Source organism: Condylostylus longicornis, unplaced genomic scaffold (genome assembly GCF_029603195.1).
Source record: "Condylostylus longicornis isolate FDR11 unplaced genomic scaffold, ASM2960319v2 ptg000013l, whole genome shotgun sequence".
NCBI lineage: Eukaryota > Metazoa > Arthropoda > Insecta > Diptera > Dolichopodidae > Condylostylus > Condylostylus longicornis.
In genome coordinates, this window is record NW_026577982.1 from 16,980,712 (window position 1) to 17,001,265 (window position 20,554).

General features: G+C 27.1%; 4 protein-coding genes across 9 annotated transcripts; 2 read left to right on the top strand and 2 right to left on the bottom strand.

Moving 5' to 3' along the window:
• Positions 1 to 46: 46 nt before the first annotated feature.
• LOC129605541 (uncharacterized) lies at positions 47 to 1,252 on the bottom strand. 2 transcript variants are annotated; one of them, XM_055515367.1, is made up of 2 exons: positions 1,209 to 1,252; positions 47 to 1,125 (listed from the first exon to the last, which is right to left on the bottom strand). In XM_055515367.1, the coding sequence occupies exon 2, from the start codon at positions 1,032 to 1,034 to the stop codon at positions 78 to 80; it is 957 nt and encodes a 318-aa protein (XP_055371342.1). In that variant the 5' UTR covers positions 1,035 to 1,125; positions 1,209 to 1,252; the 3' UTR covers positions 47 to 77. The 2 variants fall into 2 exon arrangements, with proteins under 2 accessions (XP_055371342.1, XP_055371344.1); XM_055515369.1 differs by lacking the exon at positions 1,209 to 1,252 and adding an exon at positions 1,177 to 1,194.
• Positions 1,253 to 3,442: 2,190 nt separating this feature from the next.
• On the top strand, positions 3,443 to 11,983 carry LOC129605195 (E3 ubiquitin-protein ligase PPP1R11). 5 transcript variants are annotated; one of them, XR_008696702.1, is made up of 5 exons: positions 3,443 to 3,704; positions 4,087 to 4,192; positions 4,279 to 4,494; positions 4,556 to 4,662; positions 4,727 to 5,165. XR_008696702.1 is itself a non-coding variant. In XM_055514800.1 (3 exons), exons 1-3 carry the CDS (start codon positions 3,603 to 3,605, stop codon positions 4,434 to 4,436), a joined length of 366 nt encoding a protein of 121 aa, XP_055370775.1. In that variant the 5' UTR covers positions 3,443 to 3,602; the 3' UTR covers positions 4,437 to 4,694. The 5 variants fall into 5 exon arrangements, 1 of the variants encoding a protein (XP_055370775.1); XR_008696704.1 differs by lacking the exons at positions 4,556 to 4,662; positions 4,727 to 5,165 and adding an exon at positions 11,887 to 11,983; XR_008696703.1 differs by lacking the exon at positions 4,556 to 4,662.
• Positions 5,303 to 14,737, bottom strand: LOC129605194 (retinal-specific phospholipid-transporting ATPase ABCA4). The gene is made up of 3 exons (XM_055514799.1): positions 13,631 to 14,737; positions 12,072 to 13,240; positions 5,303 to 10,951 (listed from the first exon to the last, which is right to left on the bottom strand). Exons 1-3 carry the CDS (start codon positions 14,345 to 14,347, stop codon positions 7,966 to 7,968), a joined length of 4,872 nt encoding a protein of 1,623 aa, XP_055370774.1. The 5' UTR covers positions 14,348 to 14,737; the 3' UTR covers positions 5,303 to 7,965.
• An 801-nt stretch (positions 14,738 to 15,538) lies between these two features.
• On the top strand, positions 15,539 to 20,040 carry LOC129605346 (integrator complex subunit 7). Its single transcript, XM_055515040.1, has 9 exons — positions 15,539 to 15,713; positions 16,080 to 16,209; positions 16,497 to 17,578; positions 17,643 to 18,069; positions 18,122 to 18,688; positions 18,746 to 18,938; positions 18,995 to 19,285; positions 19,354 to 19,553; positions 19,616 to 20,040. Exons 1-9 carry the CDS (start codon positions 15,614 to 15,616, stop codon positions 19,692 to 19,694), a joined length of 3,069 nt encoding a protein of 1,022 aa, XP_055371015.1. The 5' UTR covers positions 15,539 to 15,613; the 3' UTR covers positions 19,695 to 20,040.
• Positions 20,041 to 20,554: the final 514 nt, after the last annotated feature.

Here is a 20,554-nt window from a genome sequence, read left to right on the forward strand (position 1 = left end):
AAAAATTAATATCTGCAAATTAAAAATAAATAAAAACACATATATATTTGTTAAGAAAAAGTAATGACTTGAAATTTTTATTCGTATTTAATTTGGAGTAAATACATTAATTCTTGTTCTAATTGCTCATAAAAATCTTTTTTAGAAAAGTTAAGCATTACATTTTTCAAATATACATATTGGTAAATGCATTTAAAACACTCCTTCAATAAAATATGAGTTGCATCGGCATTTTTCATAAAGGTGTTCTTTTGAAGTAAATGTCTTAAATTTGGTATAAATGTCTTGTAATCACAATCATATTGAATTCGTGAAAATAAATTATAACCCGAATATGGACGTAAAATACCCCATTTTGTAGAATCTTCTTGGAAATTACATGCAATAATGACATTTGTTATTAAGTAGAAAGGTAAAATGTGGTAATCCATTAAGAACCTGAATCCATTTCCAACAGCCTGGCCACCATAATTTTGATTTAAAGCTTTTCGGACATTTACTCTACCTATTTGATCAAGCTTAAGCAAAATATTAACCTTTCCAGAAATAAATAAACTAAATACAATAAAATTATCACAAACATCATCGCGGCACCTGCCATAACATTCAGTACATGGTACATCAGAATCTAAAAAGCTGTTTAAGTCACAAGTTTTTATGTAGAAGTCACACACATCATTAGCTTTCGCTTTTTCACTTTCTATAAATTCGAAAACAGTTTCGGTGAATTTTTTGCAAAAATACTGCAGTTGTTTCCATTGGTTATTCTCAATAACTTTTCTAGCACTTAAACTTGCTGGCAGCATTTTGTTTTTACTAAAGTAACCCGTGCCTGTTGTTTCGCACCCTTTGTCTTGACATATGAACTCCGTTTTAATAAATTTTCTATTTTGAACTTTAATTTCTGTTTTACGATCTCTGCAATGTATTCTTCCACAATCTCCTACTGGAAGAATTATGCTTGATTTGTCAGTTTTTAAACTGTTTTCTAAAATATTCCAAGGTATTTTATGCGAGAGATGACACTGCGACATTTTTTATAAAAGTTTACACCAAATTATGAAATTAATGCAGTTGATCTCTGACTGAAGAAAACAATTAGTGTTCTGTTAAACTATACTATAACTGAAATAGAAACGATATGATAAGAATATCTAAAGTATTTAACTTTTATACTAAAATAATAATGAGTAATAACCACGACTGACAGCAATATTAATGATATTTTTGTAATGTCAAGAAACAAAACAAGTGAATATTTATTTTATAAACAAAACACTTTTCTATTTCTACGGGTGGCACAGATGCATTTGGAATATGTGACACGGCTAGATTAAATCGATATTTATTTAGAAAATGTGTCACTTATAAGTCATTTAATTATGAATATTTTTCCGCAATACAATACAATCTTTTTTAATTTCTAATAATTTTAAAACAGCAAGGTGCGCTAAGAATGTTAAATATTATATTCATAAAATCTATTATTTTCTTAGAAATCTTCTATAAGGAATTTTGATTTAAATTAAAAGATATTTCCTATGATTACATATATGTATCTAATATATTTTATTGTTTATCTTTCAACAAGTGTTATTATCGTATTTAACTTTCTTTGAAATCTCATTTTTTTAAACAAGTACATGTGTATATGCTGTCGGAGTAAGTTAAGTGTATGTTTTTTAAGTTAAAGATGGAATGTGATTTTTTCTTTTAATATTCAGAATCTGCTCAGAGTGGAATAACGAAATAACGACCTCAATAATGCACTAAATCCATGCTTTTCCCTTATATTGTTAAAACAAAATTCATGTGGATCAACATTTACATCAGATTTTGAAATACATACTAAAATATTGTTCTAAATTTTATATTGTTCTAAATATTTCAATATTATCTTTTAAAAATTTGTTAATAACATTCAAACCTTTCACATATAAATTCAGTTTCAAGAACATTTTGAATTTCTAGTTGCATTACACAAATTTAAATAAACCGTCATAAATTTAAATCCAAAAATACTTAGTGCCACAGCATTTCCTTAACCCGAAATTGTATAACATAAACATATCAAACCCAAAATGTATGGCCATAAACATATATGTACTTTATTGATCTAAAATTGTCTAACAAATAGAAAAAGGAAAAGTAAATTATCAGTACTCTGTCTTTAAGATATAACTGCCTGAAACTTGACAGGACTGTTAAAAAAATGCGGAAACACCCGAAAATATATTTAATCAAAATTAAATAATATTTAAAATCTCGTATTGAAAATCTTATAAGTCAGATTTTACGCAATTTTTTGATAGAAAACTCAAATGGAAATTGACAAAAATCATAATTTTCAAAAAAAAAAAAGATGATTCAGACATTTTTCTTAACAAAAATTTCAATTCTTTGATGTAACAAAATCAGACACCAAAAGGAAAAACTAACACCATGCACAGTGACATATTAATGTCATGAGTTGTATGTGTATTTAGTTAATACGCCAAGTCGGCGTTGCTTATTAAATTGATTTTTGGGTCAAAATGTTTTTTTTTTGTGATCTGAACTATATGAAAAGTTTAAAAAATTCCATTGTGAAAAACTTCAGTAGCATTAAAAAATTTTATTTCTGAACATATTTTTTATATGTACAATTTAAAAAAATTTAAAAATCTTATTTTGAAATTTCGCACAAAAAATATGGGCGAAAAACCTCATTTTGAAGATAAGTCGTCACTTTTGGTTCACCACAGTGCTGATCTAGGTTTTGATATTTTTGTTGTCAAGGTATGATCTAATAATAGATTCTGCCCAATAATTGGTATTTGAAAATCAGGCGTCATCAAGGAGAAATCTTCTTGAAACATTTGAACATACAATTTGGTGACTTTTTTTGAAAGGAAAAGAATGGAAAAACCCATAATATTATTTTATTCGATTTTTATATGTTTATAAAACATGTATAAGTATATATGTGTTGCTTATATATATATATATATATACTTATATATATAAGTATATATATATAATATAAATTGCAAATTATTTTCATTAAATGATATATAGTCTACTACTTGGAATTGGTGCTTTTTACTTGCAGTTGATTCTCTAGATGAGTAGGTAGCCTTGATGCAGATTAAATACAATAATGTATCATTAATTGAAGTTTCTACTAATATATCTTGAAAGTTTCAAGAACTTTATTAAGAAATTTGTCTAATATTTAGAGCACACGGTTCTTGTTTTAAAATAAATAATATATTTTTTGTCTTCTACATATATTTATTTTGATATTGTGTAATTCAGACAATAATATATAGAATAAAAAATGATAGTTTATAGGATCATGAAAAACATTTCTCCCCGATGAGGTCACACTCATTAAAAAATACAAACACAGTTGTAATCGATTATTCATTAGACCTTGGAACAAAAATATTGTAATGCCAAAATATAGACATATGTACGAGAACAAAAGTAAAAACAAATTGAAAAACTACGAGTATACACACATATGAAGATTCAAATACATTTTTTTTTGAAACTTAAACTTAATCTTTTAAGAAAATTTAATTAAATAATAATATAATAGTCTAATTTATATTTGAAATATGGAATGTACATCAGGCTTTCAATCAGATGGTCCCACAACATCTAATTACTCTCAGACTCAGACAATTTCTTCAGTAACAGAAACTGATGGAGAACAAGTGGTGAGAATTACAAAATTTTATATTTTAAACTTTCCTAAATATAAGTTTTCTTGTTATAATGTACTTTAATGACGTTTTTAAATTTGTAAAAAAATTTACATCTTACGTCGCACTATGAATAAGAATAAGTTAATGTATATACATATATGACTGCAAGTGGCTCTGATAACTCAGATAATACTATTGTGAAGTGCGACGAGTTTAATATATATGTACATTATGTTCTAATAGTAATATACCTACGTACCAAAATATAAAAGATTTTTTGTATATTAACCTATAAACATTAGGGCTTCCAAGAAGGCCCTACCTTACTAATTTTTGTGATTTTTCTTAATAAAACAAAAAAAAAACTATTGTTTCATTAACATACAATTTTTAGGCACCGGTTTTAAGATTGCGATTACAAAAACCGAAAAACCCAAAGAAAGTAGCTTGGAAAAGTAATACTATAGATAACGAGAATCTGGGAAAAAAAAAATCAAAATGTAAGTTGAATATAAACTGGCTTATGTAATTCATATTTATAATAAAATTTTGTGTATCGAAACATTTATTATTCTTACTTTTCAAGGCTGCTGTATTTATAAAAAACCTACAGTCTTTGGTGAAAGCTCCTCCGAAAGTGACGACGAATGTGAAAACTGCTTTGGTCATCCAGAAAAAAAAAAGAAAAATCGAGGTGGAAATCACTTTAGCAGTGATAAAAATTCAGAGGAGCCCAACACATAATGCTGAAGAAATCAATATCAACACTAAATTTTATTATTATTTATATCAACTCCCATGTGTAAGTGCTTTGCATATTCTTTCATAAATATTAAATTAGTTTACTTTAACATATTTTGTAGAATATATGAACTAGGCAATGTTACGATAAATTATAGCCATATGTTAGAACTATATGTATTTTAATAAGTGCAGTATATATGTACATTGTATTATAGACTTATTATATGTATGTCGAAATAAATAAACTTTAAATATGTATATAAATATTTAACTCTTAATATTATCCTTAGTAACGATCATCCACACAAATTCAAAGATGTAATATTTTTGTGCTTGTATTCTAACGGTAGACACAATCAATTCACTCCTTCTGGAAAGAAGTAAAACAAGATACGAGTATCTATATATAAAGAAAGATACATATTCGTGTATCATTTAGAGCAAGATATGAGCACAATTTTTCTACAAATTTTCTCCAATTTTTACCAATTTTCTCCAATTTAACATTGATAAATCGAAAGAAATTTCTAATAAATGTTATCCAGCTGATGACCTACTGAAACGTTCATCAATTATGCAATAATTTTCTGACTATATAAATCTAAATACAAGCTTCACATACAGCGAATTTGACAAAAAAAATTTTAAATTTAGAAAACAATGGTGTATCTTTGGTATTGAAATAATTGTTATACGAATTAAAAACATTTATTTTTTTTTGTTAATGTTTTCACTTCAGCTAGCTTTATGTTGGATATATGTATATTATATAATAAATAAACAGCCATAAAATCATGAAACTGTTGAAGATTGTCTAAAAAAATAAAAACAAAATAAATAAACATAATTTATAAAGTTATGAATTAAATATTCTTACAGTGGTACTTTTCCTTTTATTTAAGTAACATTTCTTTCAAATTTATAACACTCAATACAATTAATATTTTGAACTATCCTAACTCTCTAACATCAAAACTATATAGGATTATCATATTTTTAGGTTTTCATTTTAACATTTCTTATATCTAATATTTACATTACATTTTTTCGGAAAAGGTGTATTTTCAAAAATTTTAACATTATTACTATGCTATCTTATTTTTAAAATAATAAATAGATAAAAAAAATTAACAAAAAATGCAGATCAAATCAGCTTTGTTATTACAAATTTTTATGCTTACAAAGTAATTTTTTTAAAAAATTATTAAGCAATTTTAAATTTTTTAATTTAAATACATTTTAATCTTTATTGAATTTAAGTTATTTTGATTGGATTTATAATTATTCTCATAACATTATTATGAATAAAAACATTCAAAATAATAAATTTATTTTTAATATAAATTAAAATGGGATATTATTTTTAAATATCAATTTTATCATTATTTAAATTAATAAAAAATTGATAAATAAACAATATACCTGGGACAATAATATAATTTAAATTATTCGCCAGTGCTTATAATTTTGTGATAACATACAATTTATTTGAGTATGTAGGTATCGACCATCTCAATACATATCTTCAAGTGGTTCTTGCCACTTTTATTTCTTCTATTTAATTTGTTTTATTCAAATTATAACTTACAGCACATTTTGAAAATTGCAATTGCAAAATTTATAAAATTACATAATATTAAGTTAAGCTTTGCTTTGAGTATGTTACTGGCAGATATAATTGTGACGCACAAAAATAATAATTAATATCGAAGCAAGGAAAATGTATTAAATAAGTTCGAAATAATACGTACTTGAAAATATTTCTTAGTTATTTTAAATGATTGTAATAAAATACCTGTACAGTTATTTTATTAAAATCAATCTTCTTTTATAAAAGCGTGTACATATTCAAAAATGATTCTGTTATGGTTATTGATATTACAAATTATTTGGTGTCAGATTAGAAAACAAAGATTTTATAATGATAATTTTATACTTGCATTTCTAAATATACTGATTGCATGAATTATTAGTCATAATGCCAGATAAATTAATGATAATAATTGATTTTCTTTTCTATACATGGGCAATTTTTCAATTAATTGAATTTTCGTGTTTGCAACTATTTTCATATTACTTACATGTAATGAATATATTATAAGAATATGTAACAATATGTGCTTAGCGTTAAGTTCATTTCAAACTTTACTGCTGAAATATGTTTTATAAAAAGAGTATAAAAAAGTTCTAAGTACATACATACAAAATATTTTACTTTCAAATTTTCATTTGTTCTTCAAACGTTTTTCGATAAAAATTCCTTCATAATTAAGTCATTAATATAATTAATTAATTCCGACAATATGTGCTTGTAAGTGAAATTTCTCACATAAAAATTAATCAGTTTTAGATAAATTTCGATTCAAAGAAAAATATTCTCAAATATTAGTAAAAATGGAAAGTAAGACGTCTGATCACTCTTACCAAAAATGATTCGGGATAATACTGTATTAGAATATTTTTGAATTAAGTTTCTGAGCTGAGCTAATATTTTTGAATTAAGTTGAGTACGTAGACAAAATCGAAAGCTGTTTCACAAAAACAAAATTAAAAGTTTCTTGATTCAAACTAATATTTTTGAAAAATAAATAGTTGAAAAAATATCAATCCTATTTTTGGAATGTGCATTAACTTAATTAACATTTTCTTTAAGTTTTAATTTTCAACTGTTTAGTATAAGTATAAAACTGTATAGCATTTCTTTATCCTTGTAACTTTGCATATTTTATATGTTTACGTATTTTTATATGGCTAATAAATATAACAAATATTTTTTGCTTAAACCAATTTTAAGTTCAATCAAAAGATAGTTTTATCATTTCGGCCTCTTGAACGAGTAATTTCACAAGCATAATTAATTAAAAGTGCATTTTCAAATAATTTCTATTTTACAAAATTCGTGCTTTAAAATTATAACTATTTTCTCTGTTACCACTAGTAATTTCATCAATAATCGAATTCAACAATTTTTGCTTCTTAATTTTGCTATCCATCTCTTTTTTAAACAATCACAATATCAAATCTTCAAATAAAACGTTTTTGCCAAATATTTTAAATTTATTTTTTTTTTCGTGTCTTGCTTAAATTCAATAAAAATTTACATATGTGAGGGCGTTAAATACTTTTTGAATTGTTATATGAATTCTGGAAAATCAGTGTATAGATCTCAAGCAAACTGAAGAAAACAGTAAAATTTTTTCCAAATGATTGAAAAAGTAATATTTAAATTATTGCTTTCATTTTCTAACATGTATGCCATTATCATATCATCCGACTAAAGTCAAGTTGGGACCAATTAAAATTATAGCATGCCTCCAAACTAAGATAAACAAAGTGTGGCTTATGCATAAGATCATCATGGTTATTTATAATTCTTTAGTACACAGCAAAATTTGTTAAATATTTTTACAAATTTAAATCAAATAAGCTTTAAACCTAATTTTTTGTAGTTGAGAAACTACAAGTTTTAAAGCTTTATTTTGCTGCAAAGATTAAAAAATTTCATGCGCAAATATAAAAAATTTTTGTTTTATAAGTTACTTATTTCCATAGAACTGTTGTAGCAAAGATGTTCACAGTTTAAAAATATATCTTCCAACGATGCTTCACTTATTGAGTAATCATCTATTAAATGTTCGAAATCTGTATAAAAACGATCTAAGTTATTTAAAAACCGCCATAAATCATATCGCGAACTTTTTATAACATATGTTAAGATTTGATCATGCTCTTCCCGTAGCATAATGTCTAATAAATAATGATGTATTTGTTCTTGAATTTTATCATATGCATTACGATTCTTTAATTTTATGTAAAATGTATATCCTTTTCCATACTTCAACTTCAATTCTGGTACGTAACCAATACACTGAAATTGACCATTCGCCATAATAGCTAGTCGCCCACATAGTTGTTCGCACTCATCCATACTATGTGACGTTAAAATAACTGTTTTCCCTCTTCTTTGACATTGACGTATAATATTCCACATTAAACGTCTTGAAACTGGATCGACACCGGTTGTTGGCTCATCTAACAAAATTAATTGAGGATCTCCAATTATTGCCATAGCTGTGCTAAGTTTTCGTTTTGTTCCCCCAGAATAATATTTAATTTGTACAGACTTAAAACTAGATAAATTTAATTCATCTAACATGAAGTCAATCAAAGAATCGACTTTCATTGAATCTACACCACGGATTAGCGCCATGTACTTTAGTATTTGATAAGCAGTCATGAATTCATTCAACGAATCTTCTTGTGGACAATATCCAAATGAGCGCATATAATTATTATAATTTTTATCCAATGTTAATCCTTTGATTGAAATTTGACCACTAGTGATCTTTTCACTACCAATAAGCATTTTAAACAAACTCGTTTTTCCAGCGCCATTTAAACCTAATAAACCAAAACATTCACCAGTCTCTACGAGAAAATTGACGTCTTTTACTGCAGAAATTTGATCATATTTTTTATGAATCTTATCAACCACTAAAGGATATTCATCTTTTCTTGCACAATCTTCACTTAGTTTATGAACTTTTTCTTTTTCTAATAAAACCTGATCTTCAGCTGTATCATTTTCACTTAACTCTGCTGTGCAAGTGTCATTTTTTTTGCAATCGTTAAATCGTAACATTTTACTAAAGCAAAAAATGTAAGAAAAAAATTCTTTTAAAGTCGTACGACGGTTTATATTGTCCCAGATAGTTATCAAAAATATTTCTGCGATTATAAATACAACTATGGCATAGAAGTAAATGTTAAAAGTATTTAGTTCTACACTTTGTTTTCCGGTTAAATTTGCTGGTGTTGGTTTGTTTTTAGCTAAAATATTTCTTCGATGTATGAAATAATTTTCATTTACCAACTTAATTTGGTGCTTTAAAAGAAAATCTGGCAAAAAACACATAAACCATATCAAAGCTGAATAGTCTCTGATAGATTCTTCATTGTTTGATGTTAAAATAGGAGTAATAGTTGAAATAATAAATATTAAAAAGAGAAATGAACACAATGACGATATTGTTTGAAAACATCTTCCTATTATATATAAAAGTGGTATATAAGCTACGCCATAGAAAAAATAAGCGAATAATAATAACGATACTTCATTAGAATCGTAAATATCAAATAAAATGTAAATAATATGAGGTAAAAATAAAAAGATGCAAATAACAAAATGCGCTGCAAGATCACAAATTGTAAAAAATATCCAATACCACAGTGGTTGAACAGGTTGTAAGTCCTTAAATCCAGACCTTTCTTCATAAAATGGGAGTATCAAATAGAAAATCATTGTTAAAAACCAAACAACAGGCATTATCGTAGCATACAAATCTAACTTATATGGTGTAATTGGTCCATCAGATACACCAATTCTGGAGAATGGTATGTTCCAAGTTTCGATATGGCCATGACTGCAATCAAAATCTCTCAGAAAAATGTTATCTACCAGGTTGAGTAACGCTACAGAACTGTGTAGCATGTTCAGTGAATACAGGACTGTAACTTTTGGCATATTACTCAAAGGGTCACCTCCAATTTTCACGCCACCTATTACATCATCGTAAAAATAGGTTAAATTCAATTTTTGTTCTTCATTTAAGCGTAATTCTAAGGATTCCCTTTCACCTTCCAAAAATATAGGTGTGATATTTTGATTTTTCAACTCAATGGCCAAACAATTTTTTAATCTATGAAAATTCGGCTCCAGTTTAAAATAAATCGTTCCGTTTGACGCGGTGTTATTTAAGTCAATGTGAAACGGCTTATAGTCTTTATTTAATGTCCAATCAGCACATTTGATTGCAGCAAATGATACAAAAACACCTATTAATGGTAAAAGCAACATTAACGGAAAGAAATCCGACGACATAAAAATGAATTTCTTATAGAATACACCCCATAACTGTTGCAATAATAAATTTTTATCAATAGTATTATCTTTCCCATTCATCTTTTTTAAATTTTCGTTATCAAGTTTACTGTATTTCGTTATTATTGAATCTGTTTCATCGTTCCCTTTTAGCATATCAATGACTATCGATGATTTTGAGTAATTTTCATAATTAAGGAATACCTCATCCAAGGTCGTATCAGTTATACTTAAAGATTGAAGGCCCAATTTTGTTAAATTATCTTCCAAATACTTCATTAACTTGAAGTAATTTGATCTTTCATCGAAAGGCAGCCTTACAACCAAAGTTGGATAATTTAATGAACTTTTAATCGCGGTTGGTATTATTCTTTGAATTTTTTTCATACAGTACTCTACGTGAAATCTATCCGAATCTTGATTGATTAGCAGTTTTAAAATATATCCGAATCCATATTTATGTTTTAACTCTATAGCAGTACCTGATCTTATTAGCGTTCCATGTGATAATATTGATATATTATCGCCAAGGATTTCTGCTTCCTCCATGTGATGTGTTGTTATAAGAATTGCTTTACTTTTACGAAGCTCTAGCAAAATGTCCCAAATTATTCGTCTTGATTCAGGATCCAATCTAAAATACACAAAAATATTATGTGAATTAAATTTATATGAAATATATATTTTTTTCTCATAATTGCTTAAATGTTCGTACAATACAAAGAAAATTATTGAATATAAAACTTGCATATTGCTTGATTTTCTTAATATGCAAATTATATATCTAAATTAGTCTATGTAAGTGTAAGAATACATATAATGTTTAATAAAAAATTGTGTTTCAACAAGAAATTTTAACTAAAACTGTAGATTCATGTTATGATAAAAAGAATATTTGAATGTAAAACGCTTTGGCAATATTATACGCGACACTTGTAAAAAGTCTTTAAAGCAGAAATATCTTTTAATAACAATTATTTAAAGAAGTCTCTCCTTTTTCTTCTTAAAATTTAAAATTTCATTATGGATCATCGAAAAATTGTCGGGAACATATTAGATAAAGCTGATATATCTATATATATATTATCTCAAATTCATACCGTTAAATAATACTTTTAAATACAAACATTAATGTTTACTTTGATGATCATACAAAAATAAGCTTTTGTTTTTTTAAATTTTTTATAGCGTACATATCACTATTTTTGAAAAACACTGTAGTATATTATTTATTATTTGAGCATTTTTCTGTGTCTTCTTTTGAAATTTAGTTTTTCACATTTTTAATGCAAATGGGGCGTTTACCAATAAAATATTTTAGTTCCAAGCAAGTTTTCTGATAAAATATTTTATTCAGTATATTCTAAAAACCACAATTTTTATTTTTGTTCTTAAAAACTGGAAAAACATTGTTTTTAGTGTTTCAAAAACCAAAACAACTGTGTTTAGAATATTGTAATAACACACTTTTGTATCTATACATAAAGATATACATATTTACATGATTTTATTTATTTTTTAAGGTATAAAATAATTAAAGCATTATCTAGTCTTTTTCTTTATTTTCAGTGTTTCCAAATAATGCATTGATGAAAATATAAATACGTCGCTCTTATTTTTGTGGGAAGTTGAAATGAAAAACGTTTTTTTGCAGCAACGCCATGCCACGTAAAATTAGATTTTGTAAAAATGATTTAACACAAAAGTACTTAAATAATTAAATTATAATTTAAATATCACGTTAATATGCTTACCCAGATGAGGGTTCGTCTAATATTACAATTTTTGTATTTCCTGAAACTGCTATGCTCAATGACAATCTTCTTTTCATTCCACCAGATAAATTGGTTACGAATTCTTTTTCCTTTTTGTCTAACTTTAATTTTTTTAATAAACTTTCAACGTGCTCATTCAATTCTAATTTTGACAGGCCTCTTAACTCAGAAAAAAATTCTAAATGCTCTCTAACAGACATGTAACGCATAAAAATGTTATGTTGTGGACAATAGCCGATTAAATGACTTATGTTTAAAAGATTTTCTTTATTACAAATTACAATATCGCCGGAAGTTTTCGGTATGTTTCCAACAATCATATTTATAACTGTTGTTTTTCCTGCACCATTATGTCCTAATAAGACCGTAATACAATTATTTGTAATTTTCATATTTAATTTATTTACAGCTGTGTGTGTATTAGAATTGAATCTGTTTTTAAACTCCTTTGTTAGGTCTTTCAATTGAATTATATCCATGCTACCGTCATCATTTTCATCAACTTCATCAATTCTATTTTGCTCAAAATCTGGAGAGCTGAGGCAAGATCCCTGAATGAAAATTTCTTCGGGTCTTCTTGGTCTTCCATTACCAGTAAACGCAAATGCAATTACATAGTAAAATATTGAATAACATAAGCATTGCAATATCAATATAAAATAAATTGAGATCATTTTGAATGAATATTCAGTTATGTTATCTCCCATAGAATAAAAAGTGAACTCCCTATGCTTGTTAGTATATATTTGAAATATTCTAATTCCTTCAAGAAATGTATTTCCATGTAAAATGTATGTTAAAATTGTTGATATTACAGTTGTACTGTCAAATACAAATGATATACAGGGTCCTAAAAGAATCATAAATCCGCCAACTTTAGCAGAGAATGCACTTTTAAACAATGCAGATAAAAAATGAGCAAAAAACATAGATGATAAAATAAAGAGAATTTTTAGTATCAAAAGATGAAAAATTGGTGCGTGTCCAATCGCTTGAAATACGATTGCAATTATTATAGAAATAAAAGCTACGATAAAGTACATAGCAAATCTAATAGTAAAAAATGATATTTCATTCCAGTAATGATACGTGGTAGACAACATTAAAAAATCTCGAATGCCCCCTTCATTTTCTTCGACAAGTTGTACCTAAAAAAGAAAACAATAATTTCTTTTACAGATATTTAAAAAAAATAGTTACAAGTTAAAAAAGTATATATAATTATGTTTATGTGTACGTATATTTTAGTGAACAAAGAAATGTGTGCAATGTGAATTTTTAATTATAAAATAAACAGGTCAAGGACACTTTGAATGAAATACACTTTGAAGACTTTGAATTGGAAAAAAATATTTAGATAGCTAGACATGTAGGTACCTATCTACCTATATTTAAAAAGAAAATCAGTGTAAAAATAGTAAAATTGAGCATTCTAAAAATTTTTAAATTTAAGTAAATTTGGTAGTTTTGAACGCACAGTTTCTTAAAAAAAATATCAAACATGCAATATATTACAAAATATGTGTGCATATACTTACTAAATATGTTACAAGCAGCAGTGAGAAGAACATCATTACAAATATGATCCCATAAAATGTTAATCTGGTACTATTAACACCTTCCACGCCAATATGAGGCATGGGAGCAAAATCTATTTGAATTACTCTTGCATTTTGGGTTTGCATGGTGTAAAAACTATAATCAATTGCATGTTGTAATAAAAAAAAACCACTAGCTACATAATCATCATAATTTCTTATACTAACTACATTATCATCGTTGTAAAATTTCTTCCATGTAGAGACCTTTAATGTAGTTGATGTTAAAGTATAATTTAGATTCCTAGAATCTCTTGATTTCGGTGGATATGATTCGAAAGATATAGCATAACTTCTTGTTCCTCGTTTTTCTTCTAAGTTAAGAAACATATCTTCTTTTGTGTCAAAAGAAAATACCCTTTCTGATTGTACTTCTAATTTTATTCGAACTTTATCCATTAAATTATCGGTGAATTCATCAGACGGATAATAAAACAGAAAATCATCATTTCCAGCACCTAAAAATGCCTTGTGATCATCGCTATCTATATTAGTAATTTCAAAATCAATTGCTTCATGTTTATAAGTTGATTGTGTTTTATTCAGGTATACAGCAAGTATTACAAGTGATGTGATTATCAAAAACGATATTCCTTTCCATTGAAATACTAATTGCTTTGTATTTTTCTTAAAAAATAATATTTTTACTGTATTCATAGCTATTCAAAATTTTTAAGCCCAATCCAAAACTCCGTATTTTGATTTTGTTCCTTTTTATTTGTTCGCAAAAAATTATTAAAATTTTCCAATACAGATACACAATTGCTTATTCTTTATTGTACTTATCTAATTTATAATTATATATAGTAAACCAATCGCCTGTCATAAATCCACACCCAATTCAATGCATTTTGAAATATTTCGGAGCCAAAGGAATTTGCAATTATTCATTTACATTAAAATGTTTTTTTAAGAAATTTTTTCATTATTAATAATATTAGAAAACAAAATTTAATCTTATAGCTTTTTTAAACAGAATATAAAAATTTTGATTTCTCTTTGTACAAAAACATATTAAAATTAACTAGTTTCTTCTTCTTGACACTATATAACTGATATTGGCAGCAAATGCTAGTGTTGGTTTCAAAAAGCTTTTTTGCAAATGGAAAATTTGATTTTTTTTTTCGTATTGTACCCTGGTTAAAATTTCGATTCTCGAATAAATATGTACATATTACAGTAACTCGCAAAATAGAAAATTTTTACAAGCAAAATTTATAATTTTGTTGTTGGAATGTTTTCTTTTATAGCACCAAAGTTTAGATTCCGGCAGTGCTGTATATGCATATAAGGACATAAAAAACTGTTTTGAAATAGAAAGTTTATTATCTTAACTTGAATTAAAACCTTTATAGCTTGACATTAAGATGCGTCTCCATTAGACACAGAGCCAGAATTAATAACTGCTTACAAGCTACAAATTGTCCCTTTAATTTTAATGGGATTCGTGCCCATAAAATGTTTATTGAGTTAATTTTATCCATTTTTGTAAATAACTAAAAAACTAATAACAATAATGTGACGAAGCGACCGCGAAACCAATAACAATTAAATGTAACGAGTAACTACCGAGAAAAATTTGATTTACATTAGAGACTGATGTAAATCGGTAAAATTTTTTTGTTTTGTTTCACATAAGAGCTTTCTGCAAAAATTCTGACAACTGTTAAAAAAAATTGTTAAGTTTGTAAACCTGCTTTTTCAATAGATGTCAAAAGATGTTTATGTAAATTATAAATGTCAAAAATCAAAAAAAATTTGTTTTCTTTTTGTTTACATTTTAAACACTACATAATACATACATAAATACGTATGTTTTTAGTTTATTCAAGAATAACACATTGCGTGGATTGAGAAAAATTTGGTTTTTGCAAAGTATTTTGAATCACAAAAAGAAAAATTTAAATTTATGTGTTAAACAAAATGTCGCTGCTCAGCGGTGTAAGAGTTAATATGTTTAACGAAAATTTTTTAAATGAACAAGATCAAGACCCAAACTCAGTTCTAACAGAGTTAGATAAAGGTATAAAATTTGTTTTTATTTTGGGCAAAAACTTAAAACCGAATACAATTGAATTAGGAAGTTAGTAAGGTTATAACAAATATAATATGTGCCATACATCTTGCAATTTTCAGATTAAATATTATTTGTTTCAATAAATTTAAAAAATATTCACAATGTATTAATAATGAATTTTAACTGAATTGACATTAACTACTAAAAATGCCAACTGAGTCATTTTTGTTTCCTATGTCAAGCGGTTTCCCATAGCTTTATTTGAGTTAGCTCATTTGGACATCAAATCCGGTTCAATTCCAATTATCATATATCTTTTGCATACATACACAGATTTTTTAATGTGCATTCTATTTGCTTTGCCGTTTTAAGGATTACGCTCAGCGAAAATTGGAGAACAATGTGAAGCTATAGTCCGATTTCCAAGACTTTTTGAAAAGTATCCGTTTCCAATTCTCATTAATTCATCATTTCTGAAATTGGCAGAATTTTTTAGAAATGGGTAAGTATGCAAAAATCAAATATGTATATATAATATGTATATGGGCATATGTAGCTATATCCTTTTTATGAATTGAATTACTGAATTATTAGTACTTATTTGAAAAATAAATAAAACTTAGACAATACATTACTGAATCCAGCTTAAATATAAAATTTTTAATTGGATCCAAAATAAAATTCAAAAATTTAAAGCACTCGAAAACTTTAAATTAAAAAATTTAAAGCACTAAAATTTAATTAAAATTTTGATTTTCAACAAAACATAAACGTTTAATTTTCCCGTAGCTCAAACCTCCTCCGTTTTTGGGTTTTGAAAGTTTGTCAACAAAGTGAAAATCATTTAGATAAAATTCTTAACATAGATGAATTCGTTAAGAGGATATTCATGGTAATTCACTCTAATGAACCCGTTGGGCGTGCCTTGACATTGCGTACATTAGGAGCGGTAGCTCGTGTTATTCCCGAAAAACAGCAAGTTCATCATTCAATTCGACGTGCCTTAGATAGTCATGATATTGTCGAAGTTGAAGCTGCTATATATGCCAGTGTCCAATTCGCAGCACAATCAAAGTCATTTGCTATAAGTATGTGTTCCAAGATTGGAGCAATGATTGAATCTTTGAAAACCCCTATTAGCATGAAATTACAATTAATACCAGTTTTGCATCATATGCATCATGATGCTAATACGGCTTCCTTGGTAAAAACTCTTTGTTTAAAACTCTTGCCAAAATATCCTGCTGAGAGTTTCGTAATAGCAATTTTGGATACGTTGACAAAATTATCTTGCAAAACTTTGATTGATATCCCAGATCAAGTCAATTTATTGCTGAACTATTTCCAAGACCCACGAAAAAAAGTGCGTCATCAAGTGTTAAGATCATTAAAATCTTTAGCTAAAGATGGATCCACTCTTTGGCCTGAAGGTGCTCTTAAAGATTTGATAAGTAAAGCTAAAAATTGCAGTGACATGGGAAATGAGCAGAGTCTGATATTGACAGTAGCACTTACTTTAACTGAGTGCTACGTGACATGCTATAAATTATTAAACGAAGAGCAAAATTTAATTTTGGAATTGTGTTCTTCCTGTTTGGTCTTAGAACATCACGCTGCAGCAAGTCAAACTATTGGAATTTTGACAAATTTAATATCTTACTGTCATGTAGAGGAAATAACACCATCACCAGTTTTCATTAACTTAGTCAATTTGCATTTAGAAAGCTTGATATATTCTTCTGTTGGAAACATAAAATATACAAAAGAATTACAACGGTATTTAAAGTGTGGTGTCAAACTTTCCGAGTGCAATCCAGAATTCGGAGAAAATTTTGTTAAGTTGATTGGAGAGCTTTTAACTGACGATGTTGGTGGGTAATCCTTAAATTTAATAAATTTAATGAAATTGTAATACATAGTTATCTTATTATTTAGCATACAGCTCAAAACATTCAGTACTAATGTGTGAAACTCTTGGGGCCTTGTCATCTCAATTTCAACTAAAAAAGTTTGCTGTAGATAATAAACCTTATCCGACTGAATTTATGGAGATCGATCAATTGTCAACAGCTACTTCGCCCTCAGATATACCAGCATCTCCAGCGTCACAAATTCAACCTATTACTATGAAGAAGAGTAACCCAGTTACAGAACGACTTTCTCAAATTTTAAAAAAACTTGATTCAATTTTGGAGCATGATATGAAACCTGATAAAATACAAATTGTTGAAATATTGTCAGCTGTCATATTGCAGTCTTTGATTGGCGCTTTCATGCCAAAACCAGTGTTAGACGTATTTGATCGCGTTGCCACATTTACAAATTGCTGGACCCAGTACAGAATTGGCAGATCTGCATCAAGGTAATTAGCGTTACAAAGCAGTCAAAGTTTTATTTACGATTGTGCATTTTAGGTATGGACAGCACTTCTTAGCTGCTAGATTATTTAGTCAACTTTCAACTCATGTTTCGTTAGACAAATTCCACTTCTTTTTGGTTTCACTCTCCCAAATTTCAAAAGCTGAATGCATTTTAAATTATTGTTTGGATTACGATACAATACAAACAAATTATAATTTATGTGACCCAAAATTCACTAACACTCCCCTAAAGCTTTTAACTCTAACTGAACGTTTAGATAAATCTATAAATTTGTATTGGAAAGCCTTAGCTAGTCTAAAGGCGAGCTCTTCTCCATCACATCCTTTAAATTTTCAAGCTGAACTAATAAAATTGCGTGGACAATTCTTGCAATCATTATTTAGTGTTGTGATTGCAAAAAATACACAAACAATAATACCACCACCAGCAATTGCTGCTACATTGGCTCAAAATTCAAGAGATTATTTGCAAAAATATGGGCATGTTACAAATCAATTAAGAAAGTCTGTGAAAGCCTTAAAAGCGTGCGAAGATGCATATTCTAAGCTGTATAAATCTGCATTTGATGCTGATCCAGCTACGCTTGAGTTTTTGGAAATGTAAATTTATATCGATTATAGAAAAATAAATGATATTAATCTTCTTAGTCATTTTAGAACTCAATATCAGTGTGCTATTTTTGGACATATTGTTGAAACCGTTTGCTTTGTATCACCATCAGAATCTCCTTTTAGCCCTTCAGATGGCAACTATCCAGAAACAAAATATCTAATTAAGACTTGTGGTAACATGGAAACTATGTCTAAAAATTTACCTGAAGAACCAAATATGAAAACTATAACAAATAGAGTATTGAATATTTTAAATTTTTTGAATAAAAATTTTATTAAAATTAATAATTTCAGCATATGGAAGTAATAGTGAATGAAATTGAAATAATAACAAAGTCACCGATTTGTATGCCTAGATTTTTCTTTCAAGTTTTGCAAAGCACAAGTATCAAGTTGTCTATCAGTCCATTACCCCGGGTTGCTGGTGAACCTGTTATTGTTCAGCCTGGCAGTAATTTGGTAGTGAAGGTTGAAGGAGTAATTCAACATTATGGGAAATCGCCATGTTTATACAGATCTGTTGAGTCAGTGCAACTAACTATTACTTCGCAATTGGTTACACAAAGAACAAATAACGAAACAAAAGTAAAATTTCAATCATATGGATAATTTTGTTTGAATAACAGAATCTGAATTTCTATTTTACTTTCCAGCAATCAAATGATATAACGACTTTATCTCAAATAGTTAAACCGCATCGTGATTTTTTGTCTGGTAATTTTTTATTACCACTTAATAATATTCAAATATCTCCAATGGGTGTACCTATATCAATGGGGGGACAGTGGCAAGTTGTGTTAGAAACATTTGTTATTGATGAAGATGGTACTACTTGGTGCACAGGACCAAAAAGGTTATTATACTATAAAAGTGTTCTTTATGAAATTCTAAGCAATTTTTAAAAAATATTTTTAGCACACTTGTAGTTCGCGTTCCTGATGATCCTAATAAACAAAATGCAGCTACATCTAGCGGTCAAACAAGACGATTCTAAAACCTTTGCATTACATACATACTATTTAATTTTATAATAAGTACATTTTTAGAAAAATTATTAATTAAACACATTTTACGTTAACTAATTTTGACATGTGTATTTAGTATTACAGCCACTTAGAAAAATTTCAATTTAGCATATAACCATATCCTGATATCTTAAATATTATATTTTTCTATACTTTTTCTTAAAAATATTTAGATTTGCTTTAGAATAAATTTGCAATTTTCTTAAAAAAAGTATTTGGTATAAATGATAGCAAACACCAACTTTTTAACAGTTGAAGTTTCCATACAAAATCAAAAGCGCAAAAATTTAGTAACTCAGATAATCAATCAGAAATTTAAAATGACCAAAAATACAACTATTTTTGATTAATATTTCAGATAAGAAAAAACCTTGTAATATTCATAAATAAAACAAATTCTTAATACATACATACATATGTATGGACATATGGAATTAAGAATGAATTAGATTTTTAATATAGGAAGTTTCAATTAAATGAAAACTACACATTTAGTGTAGTGTATTTTAGAGTATGACTAACAAATTAAATGAAAACTGCACTAAATGTGTATTTTTCATAGAGTAAAACTCTATACAAAATAGGATATAAGAAATCCAGTTATAAACGTTACATAAATATATCCAAAAAGACGAATGCAGAAAACTTTCCCATCAAACTACTGTTGCATAGATCAAGCTTCAAGAATATCGCCAAAAGAAAGAAAAAATCACATAGCCGCAAATAAGCAATCGGTTTAAGAAATATACGTTGTTTTTTATAGGAAGGAGAGAAAATAATAGATAAAGGTTAATAAGAGTGAGGATTAGGAAAGGAATTAAAATACAAG

Excerpts from the sequence above, each read along its gene's own strand:
- LOC129605541 (XM_055515367.1), bottom strand. The coding sequence starts at position 1,034 with ATGTCGCAGTGTCATCTCTCGCATAAAATACCTTGGAATATTTTAGAA.
- LOC129605195 (XM_055514800.1), top strand. The coding sequence starts at position 3,603 with ATGGAATGTACATCAGGCTTTCAATCAGATGGTCCCACAACATCTAAT. Across the intron at positions 3,705-4,086 it reads AAACTGATGGAGAACAAGTG|GCACCGGTTTTAAGATTGCG; the intron begins GTGAGAATTACA and ends TACAATTTTTAG. Across the intron at positions 4,193-4,278 it reads GGGAAAAAAAAAATCAAAAT|GCTGCTGTATTTATAAAAAA; the intron begins GTAAGTTGAATA and ends TTACTTTTCAAG.
- LOC129605194 (XM_055514799.1), bottom strand. The coding sequence starts at position 14,347 with ATGAATACAGTAAAAATATTATTTTTTAAGAAAAATACAAAGCAATTA. Across the intron at positions 13,241-13,630 it reads TGCTGCTTGTAACATATTTA|GTACAACTTGTCGAAGAAAA; the intron begins GTAAGTATATGC and ends TTTCTTTTTTAG. Across the intron at positions 10,952-12,071 it reads TTAGACGAACCCTCATCTGG|ATTGGATCCTGAATCAAGAC; the intron begins GTAAGCATATTA and ends TGTGTATTTTAG.
- LOC129605346 (XM_055515040.1), top strand. The coding sequence starts at position 15,614 with ATGTCGCTGCTCAGCGGTGTAAGAGTTAATATGTTTAACGAAAATTTT. Across the intron at positions 18,070-18,121 it reads ATTGGCAGATCTGCATCAAG|GTATGGACAGCACTTCTTAG; the intron begins GTAATTAGCGTT and ends TGTGCATTTTAG. Across the intron at positions 19,554-19,615 it reads TGGTGCACAGGACCAAAAAG|CACACTTGTAGTTCGCGTTC; the intron begins GTTATTATACTA and ends AAATATTTTTAG.